Here is a 24,037-nt window from a genome sequence, read left to right on the forward strand (position 1 = left end):
GCTTTCAAAATTTAGTCACTATCCTCTTCTCTCAGATATTAGTCCTTGGAGATTTCTGCTATTTTAACATTCTCTTTATTCTCATTTCATGGAATTTCAGGAGATAGTGAAAATAAATGATTATGTCCAATTCACCATCTTCAATAAAAAGGACTCTGCTTCTATTTTTACTTTCAAAGGCATCACAGTTTTTCTTCGACCTTCACTATAACCCTCACTTGATTTGTTTTTAAAATATACTAGAAGCTGTCTTAACTGACCTTCATGTAACTGGCATGCCAGATTAATGAATGCTCTCCATTCCCTCTGTAAAAATACATTATGGGTGCCCACTGCAAGGAGCAAAAAGCTACTCTTAAGTACATCTGTACACTGCGGCTCCCACCAGTTGAGTTGTGCATGCCTGCAGGGGTCAGTTTATTCCCCTTTAAAGAAATTGAAGCTGGAAATAGTAGTTGATACATTATAAGTGGGTTGTATAAGAAAAATATCATGGAACTCTAATGAGCAGCATCAAAAGTTAATAATTGAGTACACACATTTTAATTTAAAATTTGTATCTTTTTTATAATGATTATCAGATTTTATTTTAATTTTTTTGATTCCCTAATTTTAACAGCTTTCTCAGTTAATTGAACAACTGCTAGCCCCAAATATACTGGGTAACAGTTTGTTTTAAAATAACACAGGATGTCATATTCTCTGGGTCCGGTGTATGATTCTGCCTTGCTGCATGGTGAATTTTCACATACTTAAACATTGTTTTTGTTTAGTTCCAGATGTTGAAGTGAAAGGAGAGTGTTCTAGCTATTACCTCTTGTTACAAGGTAATGACAGTAGAAAATGCAAAGCCACACTGATTCACTCAGCCAACCAGATCAATGGCTCATTTGCCCTCAGTTTCATTCATGGAAAGATGAAAGCAAGGACAGGAGAAACCCATCTGAGTAAGTGTCAACTTGAGTGGAAAATATTTTTACATTTGTTTGTGTATATAGGTATAATTAACTTCTGTGGTTTTCAATGAACTTATTTTCCCCAAACTCCATTTCACTTTCAGTAAATTTATCTTTTATTTTAAACATAGTATTATGTATTTGAACAATTTAGAATATAGAGAATTAATCCCTTTATATTGTACCCAGTAAATTTTACTAGGTCAGCCCTTGATTCCAAATAGGACAATTTCAGTATAGTCCACTTTAAACACATACTATTTTTCTATAATTTCTCATTTTCATTTACTTTCTCTCAAGCATTTTATTCTGTTTTATTGCTCACCTTTTCTTTTCTCTTCAACCTGTACGCTTTGGTGTTTATTACTGTGTTATAAGCGACCCCAAGATTAGCTTAAAAATGACTATTTATTACTATGTCTCATCGTCCTGCTGACTGGGCTCAGCCCAGCTGGAGTTTCTGTATTAAAGTCCCACATCTGATTGCAGATACACAGCTGGAAGTCCAGTCATGTGAAGACTAGAGCAATTGTTCTAGAAAGCCTCAAGGCTTTCTGTGACCTAGCCTAGAGGTCATTCACTATCACTTTACCATACTTTATTGGTTTCCTAGGGCTAGCCAGGATTCACTGTGGAAGAGCTACACAGTGGGTGAATAGCAGGACATGTGGGTCATTGGGGGCCATCTTTAGATACTTAACCCTACTCCATTTGTGTTTTGTGTAGGAGTGTATTTTTTAATTATCATTTTTTAAAAAAATTTAATTACATGAATTGGAGTAACATTGATTAATAACTGTGTAATTTTCAGGTGTATAACTTTATAATACAATATCTGTCTACTCACCACTCAGAGTCTAGTCTCCTTCCATCACCATATATTTGACCCTCTTTACTCCCTTCATCCTCTCCGCACTCCCCTCTGTGTAGGAGTTTCAGTAGCTGAGCCTATGGAAGAAAATGTGATGAGGGAATTCTACTCTACTACCTAAATTCCCTCAGCTTAAGAAGCAGGTCAAAGTTTAAAATGCACAATAATTTAATATGTTTATTTTTTGCAGCTTAATTATTTAATTGGAAATATGCAAGATCAAGAGAGATGAATAATTGGCTTTTACTTTTTAAATTATAAATTAGCGCATTAGCTGGGAACTGAATATTAATTGTTGTCATAGAATATCTTTAATACTGCCTTTTTTTGTGTCTCAGGTATTCCTTTTGACTTCTTGTCGCTTCCACATTTTTCTGGAGAGCAGCTTATAGAAAGAGAGAAGCAGTTAGCCAGAGTTCAAGCTCTGGCTTTGAAAGAATGTCTGAGTAAGTAACAATTTGTACATTTTATTCTACTGTAAGAACCTGTTCAGACATAATTCATTGTTATTTCCACACTTTTTCTTATATACATTGTCTTTTAGGTAAGACACTCATTTGTAGAACTATTCTTGTTCTTGTAGAGGTGATGTAAGAGTAGAAAAAGACCGCAACTTTTCCCCACCAGATTAAAAATATTCCTATTTATTTGTACATCACAGTTAACATTTATAGAAATATTTCTTCAGGAAAATTCTGTATTTTAGCATTTTTAAATGTATGCTAGGAGACACCTAAATTGTATTCTGGTTAACATAGAGCTCTTTCTAAAATGTCTTTTTACATACTTTTAGCTGTCATAAGAGAATAAAGACTGCAAAGAGAAGAAAATGCACGTTCGGAGAAATTAAGATGTTAACCTGAGCATCGATTCTTAGACTTTAATCATGACTACCAATAATAATTAAGCACATGTCACATAATGGGTGAAGTTGGCATTATGGATTTTTCCTTATTCAAGAAAGTAACACCTTTTCAGGGGTCATAGTTTAAGTTTTTTTTTCATATACTAAATGTTAACTTGGTTATCATTCATAACACTTTTTTATAAGTAGACATTCAGTAGTACCTAATATGAACTTATTTTAAGCTACTGTAATTAATTGATAGAATTTCTAAGAAATTAAATCAAATTGTGAAGCCTCACTAGTTACCTGTAGTAAAAATGATATTAGAATTAAGTAGATACATTATAAAGTAAAAATTACCATTTTTGAAAGCACTTTAAAAATATCTTGAATTAAATAGCCTGTTTTATTCAATGGAAAATAATTTTAGAGTATTTGGTCTCGGTTGTTCATGTAAGAACTACCTTCTTTTTCAGTTGTACAAAGCCAGGATAATTGTGTGGTTTTGAACTCTTCCAACCATTGATTTTTTTTTTCACTATGAAAATGATATTAGCTTAAGGAAAATATAATTAAAAAGGCAAATCAGTTTCAATAAAAAGTAGTACATGTTAAATGCAAAAAATAAAGCAACAAATAGAAATTTTAGTATTTTTGTGAATGGAAAATCTTTATTTCAAACATCAACCAGCAGTATTATTCCCTTCTTGACTTTGTTCTCTTCCTGCTAACCTCTTTGTAGGCCCTGATTCCTTGCCACAATAAGCCTCCTGCAGCCTTTTAAACTCAGTTCCTTCAACATCTCCCCTTCCTTTCATCTTCACCTCTCTCCCTTCCCCTTCCCACCAGAAACACTGTTAGAGTGGAAGGACAGGTCCCTCTTTGAAGCTGGTGCATCTCTCCATTGAGTAAGAAGAGTGAACCCCAGTAGGACTAGCCCTCCGACATAGTCAGGAAGGGAAATACTAACAGCTGAAACCTCATAGCTGCCTGCAGGGGTGACTGGAAGCTCTGGGGGTATGGGTGTGGGGGAGGGGGAAGACCATAAGTGATCAACAAATGCTGAAAATGTACAAGTACCAGCAGCTGAGCTGTAACCCAGGTAGCAGCCAAAAGGATGCCTCAGCTCCAGGCAAAGGACAAAGGCAGGTAGGGGGCCTGAAGCTGAAGGAAGCCTTGGAGCTGGTAGCTGCTGGAGACACCAGCTCTGGGCATAGCCATGAAATGGCCAACTTGCAATCTGAAGCATTAAATCTTGATTAAGATTAATGACTCAGTTAATCCCTTTATGATAGAAATGCTTGCTGAGCCAATCTCTTCTCTCTTTAGAGAGTTAATGTTGGATTAACAATTTGGGGACAAAAATGCATCTGTTCAGAATTCCTGTGTCTCAAAAGACAGAGGACAATAGCTGAAGACGAAGTTTCCAATGTAAGAACATCTGAGTGTGTATATCAGTGATTTCAAAGAAGTGAATATAAAATTAATCAATTTATGCATGATGAAAAATCAGTAATGTAATAGGGACAGCTTTCTTTGGAAAGAAAAACAACGATTCAGAAGCAGTACAAAGATTGTGGTCTTTGATGAAAAACAAAAACTTGTTCCAAAAGGGTTTTGAAAATAATTAAGACATGGAGTAAATTTATACTTATCCCCCGACTTCCCCTCCCCCTTTCCTCTGACTAGTACAGAACCAAAAAGAGCAACCAGGAAAGTGTGCATGAAAATGAGCTCATGCCCTAGCCGGCTTGGCTCAGTGGATAGAGCGTCAGCCTGTGGACTGAAGGGTCTCAGGTTCGATTCCGGCCAAGGGCACATGCCTGGGTTGCCGGCTCGATCCCCAGTAAGGGGCATGCAGGAGGCAGTCAATCAGTGATTCTCTCTCATCATTGATGTTTCTATCTGTCTCTCTCTTCCCTTCCTCTCTGAAATCAATAAAGAAATATATTTAAAAAAAAGAAAATGGGCTCACATTATTGAGGCTCTTTATTTTTAAAAAAAACAAAAATGAAATAAAATTCTTGGTTAGGGTTTAATTTTTTAGAATGCTTTATTTTAATTCATTTTACTTATTTCTAGAAGTTATATCTAATACTATTTTTTAGAATGATATTTAAAATGTTTAATTTTATAATTTATACTAGTGCCCCCGTGCATGGATTTGTGTACATTGAAAGGAAATTAATTAGAAGTTGGCCACAGAGGTGGGACTGGGTGAGAAGGGCCAGACACGCCCTGGAGCCAACCTCCCCTGGTCCCTCCCTGGCTGGCAGCACCTGGGACAGCACCAGGCCGCTTGAAAGTTGTCTGCAGAGTGAGCGGGGTCCCTCTCGCAGGTGGGGTTCCTGGGAGGATCAGGCCGAAACCAGCTCTCCTACATCCCCTGAGGGGTCCCAGATTGCAAGAGGGCAGTTCTCAGGTGACACACCCCGGAATTCCTCTCTGGTTCCGGGTGCATCCCCGAGAACCGCAGCTGCCAAGTCACCGCAGCTCAGCAGCTCCTGCGTAGAGCATCTCCCCCTTGGTGGTCAGTGTGTGTCATAGCTACTGGTTGGAACTTCTGGCCCCTGGTGGTCATTGTGCATCATAGTTACTGGGCGGACAGTTGGATGGTCCCTTAGGCTTTTAATATATAGATTTTACCTGATTTTTTTGTAATTTGTAACTTTTTGTATTTGAAAATATGAAATATCTTGTTTCACTGATTTTTAAAGAAAAAGTTTAAGAATACTGAACAATTTTTAAATAAAAGGCTGTTCAGTATGATTCAAAACACACCCAAACATCAGTACTGTCATTTTGTTCCAATATTGTGGTCACTACTCTGAGCTTTTCAATCTTTTTTAGCATTTATAGAACCCAGTGCAAACCTGATACTCATCAGTTGATCCTTTAGATATTCTGCTCTGGATTTTCCTTTAATAAATTCTTAGTTATTACCAGGTTTTATAGGAATGGCATTCTTTTGCTAATTTATTTTTCAACTTTAATCCATTATATTTCTTCTAAGTTTTTATCTACCATTTGTATACAAAATCATTTGTGTAGAGATTATTTTCACCTTAGTAAATTTTCCTGTTCATACCCCTGTTAATCTCTATATACTTTCTCTCTCTATTGCTCAGTCATCCAGATCAATCAGAAGTCTTACCCTGCTTTCCAGTTTGCCATATTTATATATATTTAACAGTTTTAATAAGTATGGGTCAGGCTCATGATTTAAGTATGTTTTTAGAGTTAATACAAGTGTAGGGCTAGTTTCCAAAGCATATTACTTGTACACCTTTCAGATGAAAGGCAATCATTGATAACTTTTGTTTTCGGATGGCTCCCAGCAGTTTTTTATTTTCTTACTAAGATGTAATAAAAGCTGCATATATTGCTACTATTACTTTACCATTGCTAGTGTTCCGACTGCAGAAACCACGTGTTACTTACCTTGGATGAGAACTGGAATGACCCTCCCAATATCCACATTGGTGAGGTGGGATTTTACAGAGGCATTTCTCATAAAGCTGATGGTCTAAAGTAGAACCCCAAGTCTGGCCACTACCTGCTCAGCCTGTTCCCTTGTGTTTTTATGTACCAACCTTACCTAGAGTGATGAATGCGCTTTCATCCTCTGTGCCTAAGGGCCCAGCACAGTGCTTTGCAGGTAGTACATAATAAATGTTTGTTGAATTGAATTCTGTAGGAATTTATACTTTACTGTTTATTATAGGAGAAAATGTTATTAGTCCAGAAGTGTTTTAAAAATGAAATATTTTCATAAAAGCAATACATGGGTATAGTTTAAAAATGCAAATGGAACTGGAAAACAGCAGTGCCCACCCCTCCCTATCTTTCAGTCTCTGCCCACAGGCAGCTCCCTTCAGCTCTTCAGCTAGTTTTTCTGGCATTTCCTTCAGTTTTCTAAATAATATGTGTAGGCAGCTATTTCTGGGTTTACCAATTTCAGTCATCATCTTAACATCTGAGATAAAGACTTTAGTGTTCTCACATCAGCTTCACTTTCTCTTCACACCCTTTGCAGTAAAGTCATGAATTTTGGTTAAATCAATGGTTCTAATATTACTATGACTATGTATAGAAGTTTACTGCTGAGTCATGTCATATATGATAATGAGCAACTCTTCTTTCTTGCATAATCTTTGTTTTGCTTTTGTTATCACTTTCTTTTTAATCTGTCTATTCTTCTGTATAGACCAAATACTGTTATGTTTCCCAGAGGCTCCAATATTTCTGCCACACACTCATCATTAAATTCATATGTTCAACACAGCAGTTCCATTTTATTTCTCCTAATTTTTTTTCTGGAATATTTTATATTTTGCTTTATTGTAGACAAATTGCTTCATGACCTCCTCTGCTTTGCTGTCTCCACCATAATCTCATCTTCCGAGATGTATTGAAAACTGTGATCCTTAATTGTTTCTTCTTTTGTTGTCTTTTCTTATTCCTTTACTCTGATTTTAGTTTTGGGAAAGAGAAGAAATAAGTAGCAGTGGTCAAGTTTATTAACTTATTTCAATAAAGTCTTACAGGTTTTATTTTTGCAAAATAACAGCATAAGACTCTGCAAGGTATTTTTGAAAACTTTTGTAAACTTGCTTTACCATTTCTCATCGTTCAATGTTAACAAATTATTCTTTTTCTGTCTCTCTCACGTAATTGGGAATTCTACCATTATCTACAAATGGGATTAAAATGAAAGCAAGCTTACACAGGAATGTTGTTTGCTGGATAAATTCACTTATTTCAGTTTTGAAAATATTTCTCATAAAATGAGTAGTAGATGGGCTTTAGAGAGGATTTAAAGTAATGGTGATATAGTTAGTCCTGTTGATCTGTTGTCTTACAGAGAGGAGAAAGTTGGCAGAGCAGCCCGAAGTGGTTTCTGTTGATGAACTCAAAAGTCTGTTAACACTCACAAGGGAACACTTTTTAGATCATTTTGAAGCTATTATTCCTAAAACAATTCTAAGAAAAACAGACAAAATTATTACCTCCAATCTGTTAAATGGTAAGTTTTTTGTTACTTTAAATATTAGTTGTTTTTTGTATGGCATTTATGACAGTTACTATTTATTATTAAAACTAATAAAATATATTGATCAAATTAAAATGCATCTTATAAACTTAAATAATTGACAAATATTTGTATATACAAGCACAACAGGTCCTCAAGTAACATCATTTCATTCAACATTGTTTAATTAGAACGTTGATGAGATGCCATAGAAACCTAACTGGTTTATATCAATTAGCCTATGGTAAAGTTGGCTTCTTAATGTCATTTCACTTAAAGTTGCAGCACTTATCGAAGGCGTTAAGTGAAGACTTACTGGATATATGTGTGTGTGTATGTGTATAAATAGTGAGCTGTATTTCTCATCATTTAATGATTAAACATTTTCTGATTACTTCTGTCAGAGAGCATGATCAGTATAGTTGTTTTTGAGCAGAGGGGAGAGGCTTTTAAGGTGATTCTACTACTCTCACTAAGCTGCTAGAATGGGTGGGTTTCTATTACACTATGTTTTCATAGGTGAAAAAAATAGAGCCTACATGGAAATTTAACATAGTTAAAACCACTTATAATAAGATGCTCCACATTTGGCACTCATTGTAGCAGGGACAGTCTCCAAACTTTACTGAGGGAGCAGGAAATCATTTATAGTAACTGCATTTCTTTCTCCTTCCTGGTTTCTATTGTGGTGGTGAATTTGAGTAGATTGAAGCTTTTCAAGACGTAACAAGAAAACATTTGAAGATTGCCTAGCATTTTAAATGTACAAGATAACTTTTTTTTTATTCTGTGAGAATCATTTTTATTCCATAGATCAATAAGAATATGACTGAAGAATCAAGTTAACAGTAATGTGTATTGAGTACCTTTTATCTGTTTGACACCATGAAGGCACAGAAAGAAGTAAAAATTTGAGTCTTTCTAAGGGCTTCTGATCTACTTGGAAAGTAAAATATAAATTTAGCATTTAGAGTATGTTTAAGAGCCCATGCTCTGGAGCTAGACTGCCAAGGTTCAAGTCTCAGTTTTGTTTCTTCCTTGCTGAATGTCTGGGCAAGTTGTTTAACCTCTCCATGCCTCTTTCCTCATGGGGATAAGAATATTACTCACTAGATTTATTGTGAAGAATGAGTTGATACATATAAAACACTTAGAACATAGTAAGTGCCCCCAAATTGTTGAGCTGTTATTTGTATTGTCATTGTCATTTCATCATTTTTACATTATCAGTCCCAACGTTAAATAGCAGTTTGGAATAATCTGAAAGATGTTGGAGACAGTATGGGGTTACTTGTAACTGGGAGATGTGTTCAATACATGAGAGAGCATAGCTTCTTGATTACAGCATGGGCTCTGGAGCAAGAGTAAGAAGTTTGAACCCCAGCTCTGCAGCTTGCTTGCTATGGGACCTTGAGCAAGTTTCCTAACCACTCTGAGCCTCAATTCTTTATCTTTAAATCAGGGATAACAGGTTGTTATGAGGATTGCATTCTTGATAAATGGCTTAGGAAGTTGTCTTGTATGAAGTACATGCTGTATATTTGTTAGTTAGGTAAATGCATATGCATTTTGAAGAGAGAAATGTAACTAGGACAGTTACAGAACTCTTCATTAGGAGCTGAGAGACTTGATGTAGGTCTTGAGAGATGCACTTTTATTATGAGGAGATAAGAAAAAGAAAGCTTAATACTGGTTTGTTTGTTCATTTCCAAAAAACTTTATATGGTATTTTGCACATTTCAGGCTATCAGAGAGCCTCACTGAATGTCTGAAGTAAAAATTGAATCCAACATGCCTTTATGCACACTCAAGCACAACCCTCCCCCCCCCCCCCCACACATGGATGTATGAGTGTATCTACGTGTATACATTTAATGTAGTAAATCGGTGTGTAATGCTTTTCAGTGCTTATGTGTATTCTTTCTCTTTAGACACCTGTCCAGTGGATTCTATTTCTTCAGGTCTAGTGGAAACCAATCCTCTGGAATGGCCAGAAAGGCATGCTCTTCAAAATTTAGAAACATTTGAAAAAGCTAAACAAAAAATGAGGTAATATTTAAACAGCTTAGTATTTTATTGTTCGTTGTTGTTTTTTGTTAATACCCCATTATATTTTTCCCATTGCTTTTCAGAGAGAGTGGAAAGGAGGGAGGGAGGGGGAAAGAGAGAGAAACATCGATGTGAGAGAGACACATTGATTGGTTGCCTCCTGCATGCATCCTGACCAGGGCCTAGGATTGAACCTGCAACCCAGGTGTGTTCTCTTGACTGGGAATCAAACCCAAAGGCCCTGCGGGTTGTGGGCCTATGCTCTAACTGCTGAGCACACCAGCCAGGGCAACAGCTCAATATTTTTAAGTGAACTTTCTTACATCTCACATTGTGTTTATGAGATACTAGTTTTTTGTTGTTGTTGTTTTTTTTATCCTCACCTGAGGATATGTTTTTATTGATTTGAGAGAGGGAGGGAGGGAGGGAGGACCCAGTTATTGGAGTCATCATTGCGTGTGTCTGTGCCTGACATGCCCTCAAGCTGCCGTGCTGGGTACTGGCATGCAGTGGGTCAGGTGGGTGAAGGGCTCCTGCTGCAGGAAGCAGAGGAAGGCCAGAGCGACCTAGGCCTTTGCAGGGAGAGTGCTTTCTGTTTTTCCTCTGGGCTCCCAGGTGAGAGAGGAAGGTGCTGGGGGGACCCCAGGTGAGCCCCTCACTGCATTTGGTAGCAAGTAGAATTTTTCCCTCCAGTTTCTAACTCTAAGCAAGGATACCTCCAGCTTTAACCAGGATTTTGATTTTCCCCGTATCCCCTTTGAAAGAATTTCCCCTCTATAATTAGTGAGGAATTTTGCCTTATGATTAATAAAGCTTTTCTTTCATGTTTTATTTTTTTCTGAAATAAAAATCAATTGTTAATAATCTTGAACACCGCAAGCATTAAGTAGTAACAGAAGTAGCCATGCAGAGCAGTCTGTGTAAAGCAGTACAGCTCAGTCTACCTGGCCAAGGTGATCTCCAACCCTGAGCATTCCGCCAAATCATGGGCAATGGCTGATATCTGACCTTTTTTTTTTTTTTAACCTACAGAAATGGTAAAGTCAAATGGTTTCACTTAGTATTATTATAATTTGATCTCAACTCCACTCTTTCCTAGACTGATTAGATGCTTCTTTAGATCTCACCTTGCATTCTGAGTCACATTCAGGCCAATTTGCAGCCCCCCCACCCACCCCTAACAAGCCCTGTAATTTTGTGCAGTCCTGCCTCTGAGCACTTCAACTTAAGAGCCATTCTTGTCACAGTCTCAGCCGAAGTGGTTTCTCCAGAACTCTCATCTCCACCAGAGGCCTTCGTCTTCTTCCTTTTATGAGAAAAGAAGGAAGAAAGGAAAACAGTTGTTTGACCATTCCTATGTGTGGAATTTTCCACAGCCGAATCTCTCTGCCGTGTGTTCATCGGGAATATTCTTTGGTTCTGATTTTTTTGTTCCATTGGTGTTTTTCTTTTATGTGTAGTTTTTCTCCTGTGTCTGGTGGTTTGCATTTGTTCACAACTAAGAATTTAGTACTTGGCTGCTCTGCATAGGTAGTTGGGTTGTACTTTCCCTATATTTGTGCAGTCTTGTTCCCAACCTCCTGTCACCTGGTTTAATATTTGGGAGACGGGAGATGCAGGGTGGAGATTGCCGGACAAGCTTCACTTGGTCTTTATACTGAGGGGGATTTATTCTGGGCATGTCACTGCTGACACTGGGGCAGGCACCTAGTTGTGGGTCTTCAGAGAGCAGTTTCTTTATCTTAATTTGGAGGTAAAAAGTATAGGGGCGAGGTATGGTGTGGGAGGGTGGTACTTAAACAGTTCTTCTAGTAGGATTCTTAGAATATATCATCTGATTTTTGCCCACTGCCACACTGTGAACCCACATTTAGAATCGCTGTGGCTTTGTAGGACAGGACGAAGAAGATAGATTCTACTTGTTTTCTAGTTTTATCTCTAGTTCTCCTTGAGGCTCTTGTTCTAGTTTCTAAATTTTTGAAATTCATTGAACTCTTTGGTCCAACATTTTTTTTTCCTTTTTTTTAACCCTATTATGACTTTTAGTGTCCAGTACTTCAACATCTTGATTTCACTTTGTGGAGTGGAGAGATTAATGTATATGTTTAATCCACCATCTTGGACTAGAAGCTTATTTGTCATTCAAGGTCTAGAGCAAATATCACCTTTCTTCTTAAGCCTTTTTTTTTTTTTTTTGATGCTGCAACTCATTGTTATCTTTCTTTTTTAAGCATCTCAGGACTGTGTTATTCGTGAGACTTATTTTATTGTACCTTTTCTACCTCATTATACATCTGTATGTTTATCTCCTTTCACTCCTCAACTCCTTTCTCCTGCCTCAAGTCAATCTATACACTAAATCGCGAGCCGTGATTATGAGTCTATAAATTATCATCAGTGAACTCTTTTTACTACCTCACAATGAGATTTACAAAGTAAAATGCTCAATAATTACTTGTGAGTACTTCAAAATATGGGAGATACCATTAAATTCTTGGTTGTGGACAAAAATTATGTTGCATATTTCCAGAATTTGTTTTGTATTAAAACAGGTTAAACTGGAGAACAAAGGACCAATACGTAGTGATATTCAGAAGTCATAAGAACTTGGTTTTAGACAAACTCAGTCACCTGTTTGTGAATTTGTGGCTTCATCTTTTTTTTTTAATATATATTTTTATTGATTTCAGAGAGAAAGGGAGAGGAAGAGAGAGATAGAAACATCAATGATGAGGAAGAGAGAGATAGAAACATCATTGATCGGCTGCTTCCTGCAAGCCCCCTACTGGGGATCGAGCCCACAACCCAGGCATGTGCCTTTGGCCAGAATCAAACCTGGGACCCTTCAGTCCACAGGCCTATGCTCTATCCACTGAGCCAAACCGGCTAGGGCCTGTGGCTTCATCTTTAAGATGGGGATGACAACATGAGTTCTCCTTCAAAGTTGTGAAAATTTAATGAGATTATGTATGAAAAAATACTTTGCAAGCTTGAAAACACTGAACAAGATAAAGTGCTGTCACTGTTTTGGTGTTTGTTTCTTTGTGTTGTTTTTTTTTTAATCCAAGACATATTTGGTAACGTAATTTATCACAAACGGGCTTTTAAATTGCTTTGATATCCTTGTGTCCAGGACTCTATATAAATGCAAATTATACATTTCCCCATTCCATCCAGCCTGTAAAATGATTGAGAGTAATTTTCATTAGGAACCCTTTGTGAGTTACTATTAGAGAATAGCTATATAGCAATTAAATTAAGCTCATAATGCAGTTCTTGCCCTCCTGGAATATAAAGTTCATAGAACATATTTGAGAATTTTCTTGTCTGACTGTTTTTATTAGATTTATATTTTCAATTTAAAAATAAAGGGAATGGGCAGGGGAAAGGGGCACCGTCGGTACATTATGGGTCGTTAACGTATAGAAATGTCAGTCCTAACCCATAATGTCATCATTTTATCATAATTATCAGTAAAAATGCTTGATTTGAGTAGTGAAATAACCAGGAAAGAGTTGAATTGATATGAAGTCAGGAAATAGTTTTCTGTGCCAGTAAAGGTTTTATTTATGCTTTGGTGACAGGCTATAGCATAATCTATGACTCAGTACTTGCTATAACCTTTAAAATGCTCTGAAACTAAAGTGTTTTTCTCTTTCCAGTTTCTAAAACTTTTTAAGAGCTTTTCGGGTTTATAGAGTGATGGAGTAGAAATAGTACCCAATTCAGAGTCAGTCTGCTTCTGACTGTCATTTCAAATAGCTGTGTCACCCTGGCTCTGTAATGCAAACTATGTGCATTAGTGTCTTCATCTGAAAAATAGGAATATAATTTTTTTTTTTTAGGTTTGGTGTGCTGATTTTCACTTTACAAAGTACTTATTTTCAGGTGCTTACTTGATTTTGAAGAAAGACCTATCCTGTCTTTTTCAAGGAAATTTGTGAGGATTAATCCTACCAGACCTGAGGCCCTGAACCTAACTGTCCCGTATACCTGGGCTCCTGAGCATTAAAGAGAAAAAACCAACATGTGGTTAGAATAAGATGGAACTTGGAGACATTGTAGAAAATAGGTCGCCCTTTCATCTACCTTTCATCTAGCGCCAATATTCCACCTTTGTGTGGAAATTACCGAAAAATCGGAACAGCAGTCTGGTAGGGTTAAGACTATATTGTATGTAAAATAGTTTGAAGAGTATACAGTCCTGCATATATGTCAGGTATAATAATGATTCAGTGCTTAGTCATAGTGGCATAATCGTGGCTAGAAGGGACATTGGAGAAATTTCTGATTACTGCCTAATTTCATGGTTGTGCTTCAGGTAATCTTTTAAGTTCTTAGAAAATTGGAACATTCTGTCTCTACCTTTAAAATTTCCAATATTGTCGAGTTTCAGAATATACAAGAGAGTTTTGATTTAAATTTTATGAATTTGATAACTTCATGCTATTAAATAATCATGCCATCATCTATTTATTAGTATATAAAAGCCAAAGCGACCTAACAACTGGTCGCTATCATGCGCACTGACCACCAGGGGCCAGATGCTTAACGCAGGAGCTGCCCCCTGGTGGTCAGTGCGCTCGCAAGGCCAACCTCCAGCGGTCCCTCCCCCCAGCTGGCCAACCTCCCATGGCGCCCATCGGCCCTGATTGCCAGCCAGGCTGAGGGACTCCACCTGTTCACAAAGTTGTGCACTGGGCCTCTAGTTTATCCTATATAATAAAAGGATAATATGCAAATTGACCCTAACAGCAGAACGACTGGGAATGACTGGTCACTATGACACACACTGATCACCAGGGGGCAGATGCTCAATGCAGGAGCTGCCCCCTGGTGGTCAGTGCGCTCCCACAGGGGGAGCTCTGCTCAGCCACAAGCCAGGCTGATGGCTGCCAGCACAGCGGTGGTGGGAGCCTCTCCCGCCTCCTCAGCAGCACTAAGGATGTCCAACTGCAGCTAAGGTCTGCTCCTCACTGGCAAATGGACATCCCCCGAGGGCTCCTGGGATGCCAGAGGGATGTCTGACTGCCAGCTTAGGTCCGATCCCCTGGAGAGCGGGCCTAAGCCAGCAGGTGAACATCCCCCGAGGGGTCCCAGACTGCGAGAGGGCACAGGCCAGGCTGAGGGCCCACCCCCGAGTCCACAAATTTTTGTGCACCGGGCCTCTAGTAAGAATATAATTTAGTTAAGTAGTAGCCTTATTGATATGGTAACTGCAAGTTACGGTAACTGTGATCTAGAGGTTTTTAAAAATATACTTTGATATTAAGTGATTTGCAAAGATTTTACTTTATTTTCTTCCTAAATGTGTAATTCTTCAATTTTCTTTGTGTATTTTTCTGGTTTCTGCTCATGTCATCTTTTCCTGATTATGAGGAATTCTAATCCACTTTTAATAAATCTACATAACATTATTTTCCTAGAGCTGGTTCATTTCCTCGTTCATCTGAACAGTTGCTGGGCCACAAGGAGGGTGCACGGGATTCGACCACGTTATTGGATGCTAAAGAATTGCTGAAATTCTTTACCTCAGATGGATTACCAGTTGGAGATCTTCAGCCTTTACACATTCAAAAGGGGTAAGTTATAAACTTAAAATTTCCAATTAATTTTTTAAAAGTCATTGAAAAAACACATGGCATCTCATTTCCCCGTTTACTGGTGTCCTGTGCCACTTAGGCAAAATTCTCAATTTGATCTCAGTGTTTATCAGTTGGCCATAATCCTCACATTTTACCGAATGTCCCCGTGTTTTGTGGTATTGAATATAAGGGAAACAAAGAATAAAAGCAACCTCAGCACATTCCCTATGAAAGTTAGTAGGGAATATGCTGAGGTTCTTTGTATACGAAGGATGGTTCTTTTTACGAAGAAATTATCATTTGACTTGCAAATACATATTTCTAATTCTCATTTCTGTATTACTGTCTAGGTTTTATTTTGCTGCTGTGTGCTTGTCATGACATTGTCAGTCATTCCTAATAGTAGCAAAAAACACATCTTTCAACTGAATAAATAGGAAAATGGAATAAAAATTCTTTTGAAACTATAACATTACTAAGTAAGAATTCAGTGTCTCCATGAATAGTTTATAACTAATTTGCTTCCAAGATAACTTCTACTAAGTTACTAGTTAATAAAAACTAGGTGTTGCTGTTGTTGACTAATTGCAGCTAAAATCATGACATCAAATACCTGTGAGATTTGAATAATTTGTTCACAAACCCAATTTCTTTTTGTTAATCCATTATTTTGAAAACCTTCCAAAGGACACTAAAAATTATAGATCATTTCAGTCACTTTAACAAAGGTTATTTTGACAAATACTGATTTTAAAGGTAAATTTTGGAAAGGCTCTATTTGAAAGTAGTTATATTTCAGAAATAATGATGGAACTTGTTGCCTTCATGTGCATGTTCACTACAGAGAGAGGGAGCGACTTTGAAAACTTGAGCATTGACTCTGGGTCTTAATGACTTAATGATTTTAATGACAAAAATTGTGTAATTTTAGAGTAATTTTCTTTTCCTCCTACCTTTGAGAGATTGATACCCGTTTTTGTGGGGATCAAGAAAGTAAAAAAGTATATAACATTTTCTTCTATTTAGTTTTAGATTAGTATTTTTTTTAAATCATGAAGCATGAACTGGCAGAGTCAGATGGGTCTGCCCAAACTGAATTATGGAGGTCTTTACTCTTGTGGCCACAGGTCTTTCTGAATTCAGTGTAGTAGTGGAGATATATTTAATTATTTCTGTAGTTCACAAGTAATTTCTTTAGGGAAGTTTGATATAGTTCCTTGATGTTAGTAAAGAACTGCATCATTATCAAATATGTTTTCTATTAAGGGCAAGTTTTCATGGCAGTGAATCAAGAACTTGTAGACTCTTCTTAAATGCTTACCTATGCAAGGAGCCATTCAAAATGCTATAGTAAATTAAAGTTCAGGCATAACTCCTATGAATATTCCAAAGAAATGTTAAATATTGACAAAATACATACTTATTAAAATGTTTCTTTTAGAAAAAACAAGGTGTGAGTAAAATTAAGCAAAAATAGATAAAGTTGCTGAGAGTGCTTGAAATAAGAAATGGATACAACATAGTAATAAATGGCAAGTACCTAAAGAGTTTTGTCTTACAAAATGTTCGCTTTTATAGTCACTAGTCAAAATACTGGGGTCATTGCAATTTATTAGTGTTACTTTTTGTGAACACTTTAAGTAGATGCATTAGAATATAAATTCTGGTTTTTAGAATTTATTAAGGAGCATATGTCTTACATTTTAACGTAATAATTACAAATGCTTATCATAGTACCCTAGATGATTTTCAGTAACAAATGGGCGGTGCCACATTTACTAATTAATAATGCCACAGAGGGGAATATGTGATAGGAGATTTATTGTTTGTATTCTACTATCTACTTGCCTTTCTATTTACCATTTCCAAATCTGCATTCAAGCCCCTGGCATTTCATTGTTATGTAAAGACCACTGATGCGTAACTCTCCCTTCCCCACTCCACCCATCTGAGCTTCAGGAACATGATCCAATATCTTAGACCAGTGCCTCCAACTTAGGCAGAGGAGGCAGCCACCCATTAGAATAACCAGGAGAGCTTAGCCATTATGCAGTGACCTTCCTCCCAAGATTTTGATGTCTCCTAGGTATGGGAAGGGCTAAGCCTGGATACTTTATGTAAGCTCACCATATGATTAGTTTTGTTTTTTTGTTAATCTTTACCGGAGGATATTTTTCCATTGCTTTTTTAGGGAGAGTAGAAGAGAGAGGGAAAGATAGAGAGAAACATTAGTGTGGGAGAAACACATCTATTGGTTACCTCCTGTACAAGCCCCGACCAGGACCTGGGCCTGGGAGGAGCCTGCAACCAAGGTACATGCCCTTGACCGGAATCGAACCCAGGACCTTTCAGTCTTCAGGCCAATGCTCTGTCCACTGAGCCAAACTGGCTAGGGCTCACCATATGATTCTTTTTAACATACCTGCTGATTGAAAAATCTACCTCAGAAGAACTGAAATCAGTCTATAATAATCTGTAATATTTAAAAGCTTGCTGACTCTTAAAGTCCATGTCAAGATGACTACTACATTCCCCGTAAAGAAAAATCTAGGACAATGTGTTATAGTAGGAAGTAAATACAACCTTTGCTACCAGATTTGAGTTGACTTGAATTATTCCTCTGCAAAAAAAGAATTTAACTAAATGCATAGACATTAGTCCATTCCATCAAGAGTAAAAAAAAAAAATCCCAGAATAATGCTTCTTCTTGAATTTCCACTACAGATCATTTTCCAATCTTGATTTATTCATGTTTCAGAATAGTTTTGTGAAATAAGTGACATTACAATTTCGGAAACTTGAGACACAGAAAATGTAAGAGACAAAATCCACAGTCCTATCCCTGCTTCATTTTCTTATTACCCTTTGTGATATCTTAATTTTTACCCTATTTAAAATTCATTTGAAATGAGGGAAGTCAGATTTCTTTATTTAGACATTGTCTAGAGCAGCCATGGGCAAACTACGGCCCGCGGGCCGGATCCGGCCCATTTGAAATGAATAAAACTAAAAAAAAAAAAAAGACCGTACCCTTTTATGTAATGATGTTTACTTTGAATTTATATTAGTTCACACAAACACTCCATCCATGCTTTTGTTCCAGCCCTCCGGTCCAGTTTAAGAACCCATTGTGGCCCTCGAGTCAAAAAGTTTGCCCACCCCTGGTCTAGAGTTTTCTTTGTCACTAAATAAACTTTAAATACAAATTTAACAATTTTTATTTCAGGGAAAAGACTTTTGTTCTGACCCCAGAACTCAGTCCTCGGAAACTTCAAGTTTTACCTTTTGAAAAAGCCTCAGTGTGTCATTATCATGGAATTGAGTAAGTTTTTTATTTACCCTTAACTCTTCTGCATAGCTTATCTTATTTGTGTTTTGAGAGTGAATATAATAAAATGATATAAATTGAGATATAGAGCCAAAGAGAAAATACGTCAAAAAACAAAGTAGTAAGTACACAAATAATTTGTCTTCTATTGTAAAAAGCAAGGTTACTGGATAATTAATCAGTTTTATAGCATTTAAACATCTTACTATTAGTTACTAGATATTTTAATCAGAATTTTTTTGGTGTCTGTGTATGAATGTATTTATACTACTTCTGGTCCCATTAGTATTCCCTGGTCACTAATTACACTGTAATTGCTCAGACACTATTAGATGAAATGTGTTCCTATTTGTAACATGTTCATATTGTGTGCATTTTTGTAGAATTTTAATTGACGAGTTTGAATAAAATTTCAAAGGATTCTCTTGCTTAAAGGTATTAGCAGTTTCCAAGGTCATGCGCACACCTGCCATTTTCACAAGGACAAGATGGTGATCATTAATATATTTTACGATAAATTTTCAAGATTAGAGATTCATTTTAGAAAATACTTCACTTTCTTAAAGCAAGACATTATTTTACACTGATTTTTCATAAATTGAAATGAAAAAGGACTTCATTTTATCTTAATCTTTGAGAAGCAACTTTTAAGTTTATCAGTGAACAGCAGAAATATACTCTTTTGATTGGCTAACAAACTTGAAACACATGATTTAAGTACAGTGTTGAAATACAGATAGATAATGGCCCAGAGGATGCAACAAATTAACGCCAGGAACTATTTGAGAGAATTTCAAAGAGGAAGTCTGAACTAAGTTTGAAAGAATGATTAGGAGTTTACCTGGCAAAAAGGGAATATCTGGGGGATGAATGAAGTACGGAGGTACAGTTCTAGGAAGAGGAAATTGCAATTTCGGGGTTTTTTTCTTTGTTTTTTATTTTTATTGATTTCAAAGAGGAAGGGAGAGGTTGAGAGAGATAGAAACATCAGTGATGAGAGAGAATCATTGATTGGCTGCCTCCTGCATGCCCCACACTGGGGATCGAGCCTGCAACCCAGGCATGTGCCCTGATTGGGAATCGAACCTTGACCCCCTGATCCATAGGTTGATACTCCACCATTGAACTACACCAGCAGGGCATAGTTTCATTTTTTAGTAAAAGTAATAAGTATATTGTATAATAATGAGGCCATATCATGAAGTCATTGAAAACCATTGTTGACATGGAAGGGAAAGTGATCTTTATTTTTGAGGCAGTAGGAAACTTTTATTTTTAAAGCATGAAATTAGATGCTTAGGTTTGTTCCATTGAAACAAATCTCATTGTCCTTTGATAAACTGTCCTTTGAAGTATTTTAAGTAAGAGATGTTGAAAGACTAAAATACTATCAAGACAGGGAAAACAGGGAGGAAAGAGCTATGTAAAGAACTTGAGAAACCAATTAGATGTTGGAGATGAGAAAGCAGGAGATAAGAATTTTTTTAATGTTCTAGCTTAAGCACATTGGGTAGATAGTAGTGCAATCTGAGAAAATACAGATGGTCGCCATCCAATAAGTCATTCTAGGATGTTTTGGTTCCTTGATACATTTAAAGAAGTTTTATTTTATTGGAGGAATATTTATGTTTGACACTAGAGGCAAAATCTTCAGTTAGTTTATTTTTGAGCATCAAAATAAAACTCCCATTAAAGTCAGGTGCAAGAAAAGATATCTGCAGCCATCACTTTAAAAAAAAATTTTTTTTTTCCTGTATGTTCTAGTCAGTGAATTAAAATGAAAAAAACTAAAGGGTTTGAAAGAGTTATATGTATTGAAAAGGAGATCAAAAGTTTTGTTTATTTGTTTTTTGTTGAGAAGAGATTTGAAAAACTATTAGAAGTAGTGGAAGAATTTGCAAAATATATAAAATGCATAGTTTTTCTCTAACCAACTATTTCCAATTTTGCACACAGTGAAAAAGAACCCCTTCAACATAGCAAGTCTAACATAAATATCAGAAGTGATCTTAGCAAGAAATGTAGAATAGAAAATTTTGCAAATGTTGATAACATCTGTTTGCTTAATTTAGCTTAATGAAAAAATTAGTGATGTACACTGAAAGTTATGCAAAGATATTATTCACAGTGTTATTTAAAATAAGAGATATTAGAAATAATGTCTAACTTTAGGGCAGTGGTTCTCAACCTTCTGGCCCTTTAAATACAGTTCCTCATGTTGTGACCCAACCATAAAATTATTTTCATTGCTACTTCATAACTGTAATGTTGCTACTGTTATGAATCATAATGTAAATATCTGATATGCAGGATGGTCTTAGGCGACCCCTGTGAAAGGGTCGTTCGACCCCCAAAGGGGTCGCAACCCACAGGTTGAGAACCGCTGCTTTAGGGGCTTGGTTATGTAAAATGTAGAACGTCCATAAAATAAAATTCCGTGTCACCACCAGAATTGCTAAAATTGAAAAGACTGATAGATATTGGCAATCTATGTGGCACAGTCAGCACTCTTGCACATAGTTGGTGGGAGCATAAAATGATATATCTACTTCAGAAGAAGATTTGGCAGGTTCTTATAAAACTTGAATACTCAGATCCTGTGTCTCAGAAATTCCATTATGAGGTATTTGCCTAAGAACTGTAAACGTAACTTTGCAAAAAGATTTGTACAAGAATATACAGAACAGTGTTGTTCATAATAACCCTATCTGGAAACAGCCTAGGTGTACAATAGGAGAAGAGATTAATAAACTGGTATATGTACTCAGAATTACAAGGAACAACATAATTGAACATGCAACATGAAACTAAGACATTAAACTTCTGTCTGAGTGTGGAAAAGACATTGGATTTGAGGACTTTAGAAGAGCAATTGGAGCTACAGCATCCAATAATATATCATTTCTGAAAGAAGTCCTATATAAAATGCTAATTTAAATCTAAATAGTTTGGAATTGTTAATAACAGGCAACTGAGAGATAACTACTAAATCATGAAAAGATAAATGCCATTTGTTCAGGCTTTTCATTTCTGATATTTGGGGAAAGAATTTCTTATTTGAGAGGTTATGTTTTTTCCTCTACATCAAAAAGTTAGGTATGTTTTCCAAATAAACTTGAATTTAGCTAAACCTTTTATTTAAAGTATTCATGTTTTTAGCTGGAATCCTTTTGTGCAGTGATTACAGATTGGACTTTTTGTTTGAACTAAATTTACCTTAGTCATATTTAAGTGGGAGCTTCTTTAGAATCCCCTAGACTGTTTTTATTTTATTTTTTAAAAATATGTTTTTATTTATTTCAGAGAGAGGAATGGAGAGGGAGAGTGTGATGGAAACATCAATGATGGGAGAGAATCATTGATTGGCTGCCTGTTGCATGCTCCCTACTGGGGATCGAGCCCAAAATCCAGGCATGTGCCCTAACAGGGAATCGAGCTGTGACCTCCTGGTTCATATAGGTCAACACTCAACCACTAAGCCACACTGTCAGGGCTCCACTAGACAGCTTTTTAAAAAATGTCCATGGTTGGGTCTCTCCCCAGACGGATTAAATCAGGAACTCTGGGCATGAAAAAGAGGAGTTAGTTTTTCTGAAAATTCTTCAGGTTGTTCTAAGGTTCAGGCAGGGGTTGACCTCTGAGGAAGATGATCTTTACACTTTACGGAAGAGATAGTATACTGCAGTGGTTTAAGTCACACTTGGAAGTCATCACCTGGGTTTAAATCCTGGCTGTTCTGAGTATTATTAGCATATGCTGTGGTAGAAAATAAACCCAATAATGATGAAGACATAATAATAATAGCAATGAGAGTAATCATAATAATGACAGCAGCAGCATACATCTATTGACTGCTTTGCTTGCATGTTCCAGACACTGATTCAAAGTGCTTACTTGTACCCATTCAAAGAATCCTCACAACAGCTCTTTGAGATGACTGCTATAAATCTCTGCAGACTAGGCAACAAGAAGCCTAGATAAAGTTAAATTATTTGGTCAAGTTCACACAGCTAATTAGTTGGGGAGCCAGATTTAAATCCAGTGAGTCTGGCTCCCTAGTCTATACTCTTAGAAATCCAATATGAAAATGTCCCAAGAGAGAGAGGAAGTCCCTAAAACCTCCATCAGAGGTTAGGGTAGCGAGACACTTCTTGGGAGTTGAACTAAAAGCTTATGGACACAAAATCTGATTTTAGTAAGCATCTTAGAATTTTACAAGTGAAGAGGATGGGTAAAGGAGAAAGGTTTTGGTTTCTGTAGTCCTACCATTAGTATGTGAAATGACTTGTGTTTCCTCGATGCAGCTGTGGCATGGGGGAAAGTGAAGCGCTCTCCAAGGTCACACACTCATAGCTGATATTCCTGATGTGCTTATTTGTTGTACTTAACATGGGATTTCCTCAAGCCTGGAGATTCCCAGAGCTGTCATCTCACTGCTTCCCTGAGTCAGGTTTAGGAGAAGCCACATGTACAGAGACAGCCACATAGTTTGAAGGAAAATCTGTCGATCAGTCAGTAAGGTGGGAAGTGAGTTTCGAAGGAAAAATTCAGACTGTTAGCTGTTTGGTGAGCCAGTTTAGAATGCCTTTATACGCTTTTAATCTTTGTGGTGAAAATACAGTAAACTTGCCCTTCCTAACAGAAGTCAGTATTTCATGTTGCTACATATCAGCCATGCTGAGAAATTAGAGGTTGGTAGAGATTTAAAAAGTATTGAAACAGCCACTGTATTATTTTGAAATAGGCCAGGGGATTAACTTAACCTATTGCCCAGAAACAGTCAAAGAGGAATCAGATGGTACTTCAGATTTTTAAATCTCTTGCCATGTCATCTAGGAGGCGAGAAAAAACTTGTGAAGGAAGTCAGCCATTCGCTCAACCTTCTCAACGTTATTGGGAAGTGAAATAAGAACTTTTTAAGTAAATGTTTTCTAATTGCTGTTGTGAGGGCTTTGTTTCTTATGATCTTCCTCTTGTTTAGATATTGCTTGGACGATCGAAAATCTTTAGAAAGAGATGGGGGATTTTCTGAACTTCAGTCTCGTCTTATTCGTTATGAAACTCAAACTACTTGCACCAGAGAGAGTTTTCTAGTACCCAGTGTGCTGAGCCCTCTCCCATCTCCTGCGGTTCTGTCCGAGCCTGGAAGTGTCCCTGACGGAGAAGCTTTACAGAGTGAACTTCGGACTGAAGCATCCCGGTTGAAAAGGAGATCGAGAGACCTGAACTGCCTGGATCCCAAAAGAAGGTGCTCATAAGTACACAAATAGTATCTGGACAGAAAGTATGTTAGTCCTTAGGTGATTTCCCCCCCATAGTAATCTTTCATACTTTTAAGTTGTTTTCTGCATAGATTTTAGATTAATTCT

General features: G+C 36.9%; 1 protein-coding gene across 1 annotated transcript in view; it reads left to right on the forward strand.

The window, feature by feature from the left end:
- Positions 1–24,037, forward strand: part of MTBP (MDM2 binding protein) — a 51,171-nt gene that overhangs the window by 21,811 nt on the left and 5,323 nt on the right. The window contains exons 12-18 of the mRNA XM_023750957.1: positions 774–947; positions 2,166–2,273; positions 7,539–7,700; positions 9,638–9,755; positions 15,182–15,337; positions 18,567–18,662; positions 23,650–23,916. Coding sequence (XP_023606725.1) covers positions 774–947; positions 2,166–2,273; positions 7,539–7,700; positions 9,638–9,755; positions 15,182–15,337; positions 18,567–18,662; positions 23,650–23,916 — 1,081 coding nt within the window. The remainder of the gene's footprint in view (positions 1–773; positions 948–2,165; positions 2,274–7,538; positions 7,701–9,637; positions 9,756–15,181; positions 15,338–18,566; positions 18,663–23,649; positions 23,917–24,037) is intronic.

Source organism: Myotis lucifugus, unplaced genomic scaffold, assembly GCF_000147115.1.
Source record: "Myotis lucifugus unplaced genomic scaffold, Myoluc2.0 scaffold_17, whole genome shotgun sequence".
NCBI classification, from domain to species: domain Eukaryota; kingdom Metazoa; phylum Chordata; class Mammalia; order Chiroptera; family Vespertilionidae; genus Myotis; species Myotis lucifugus.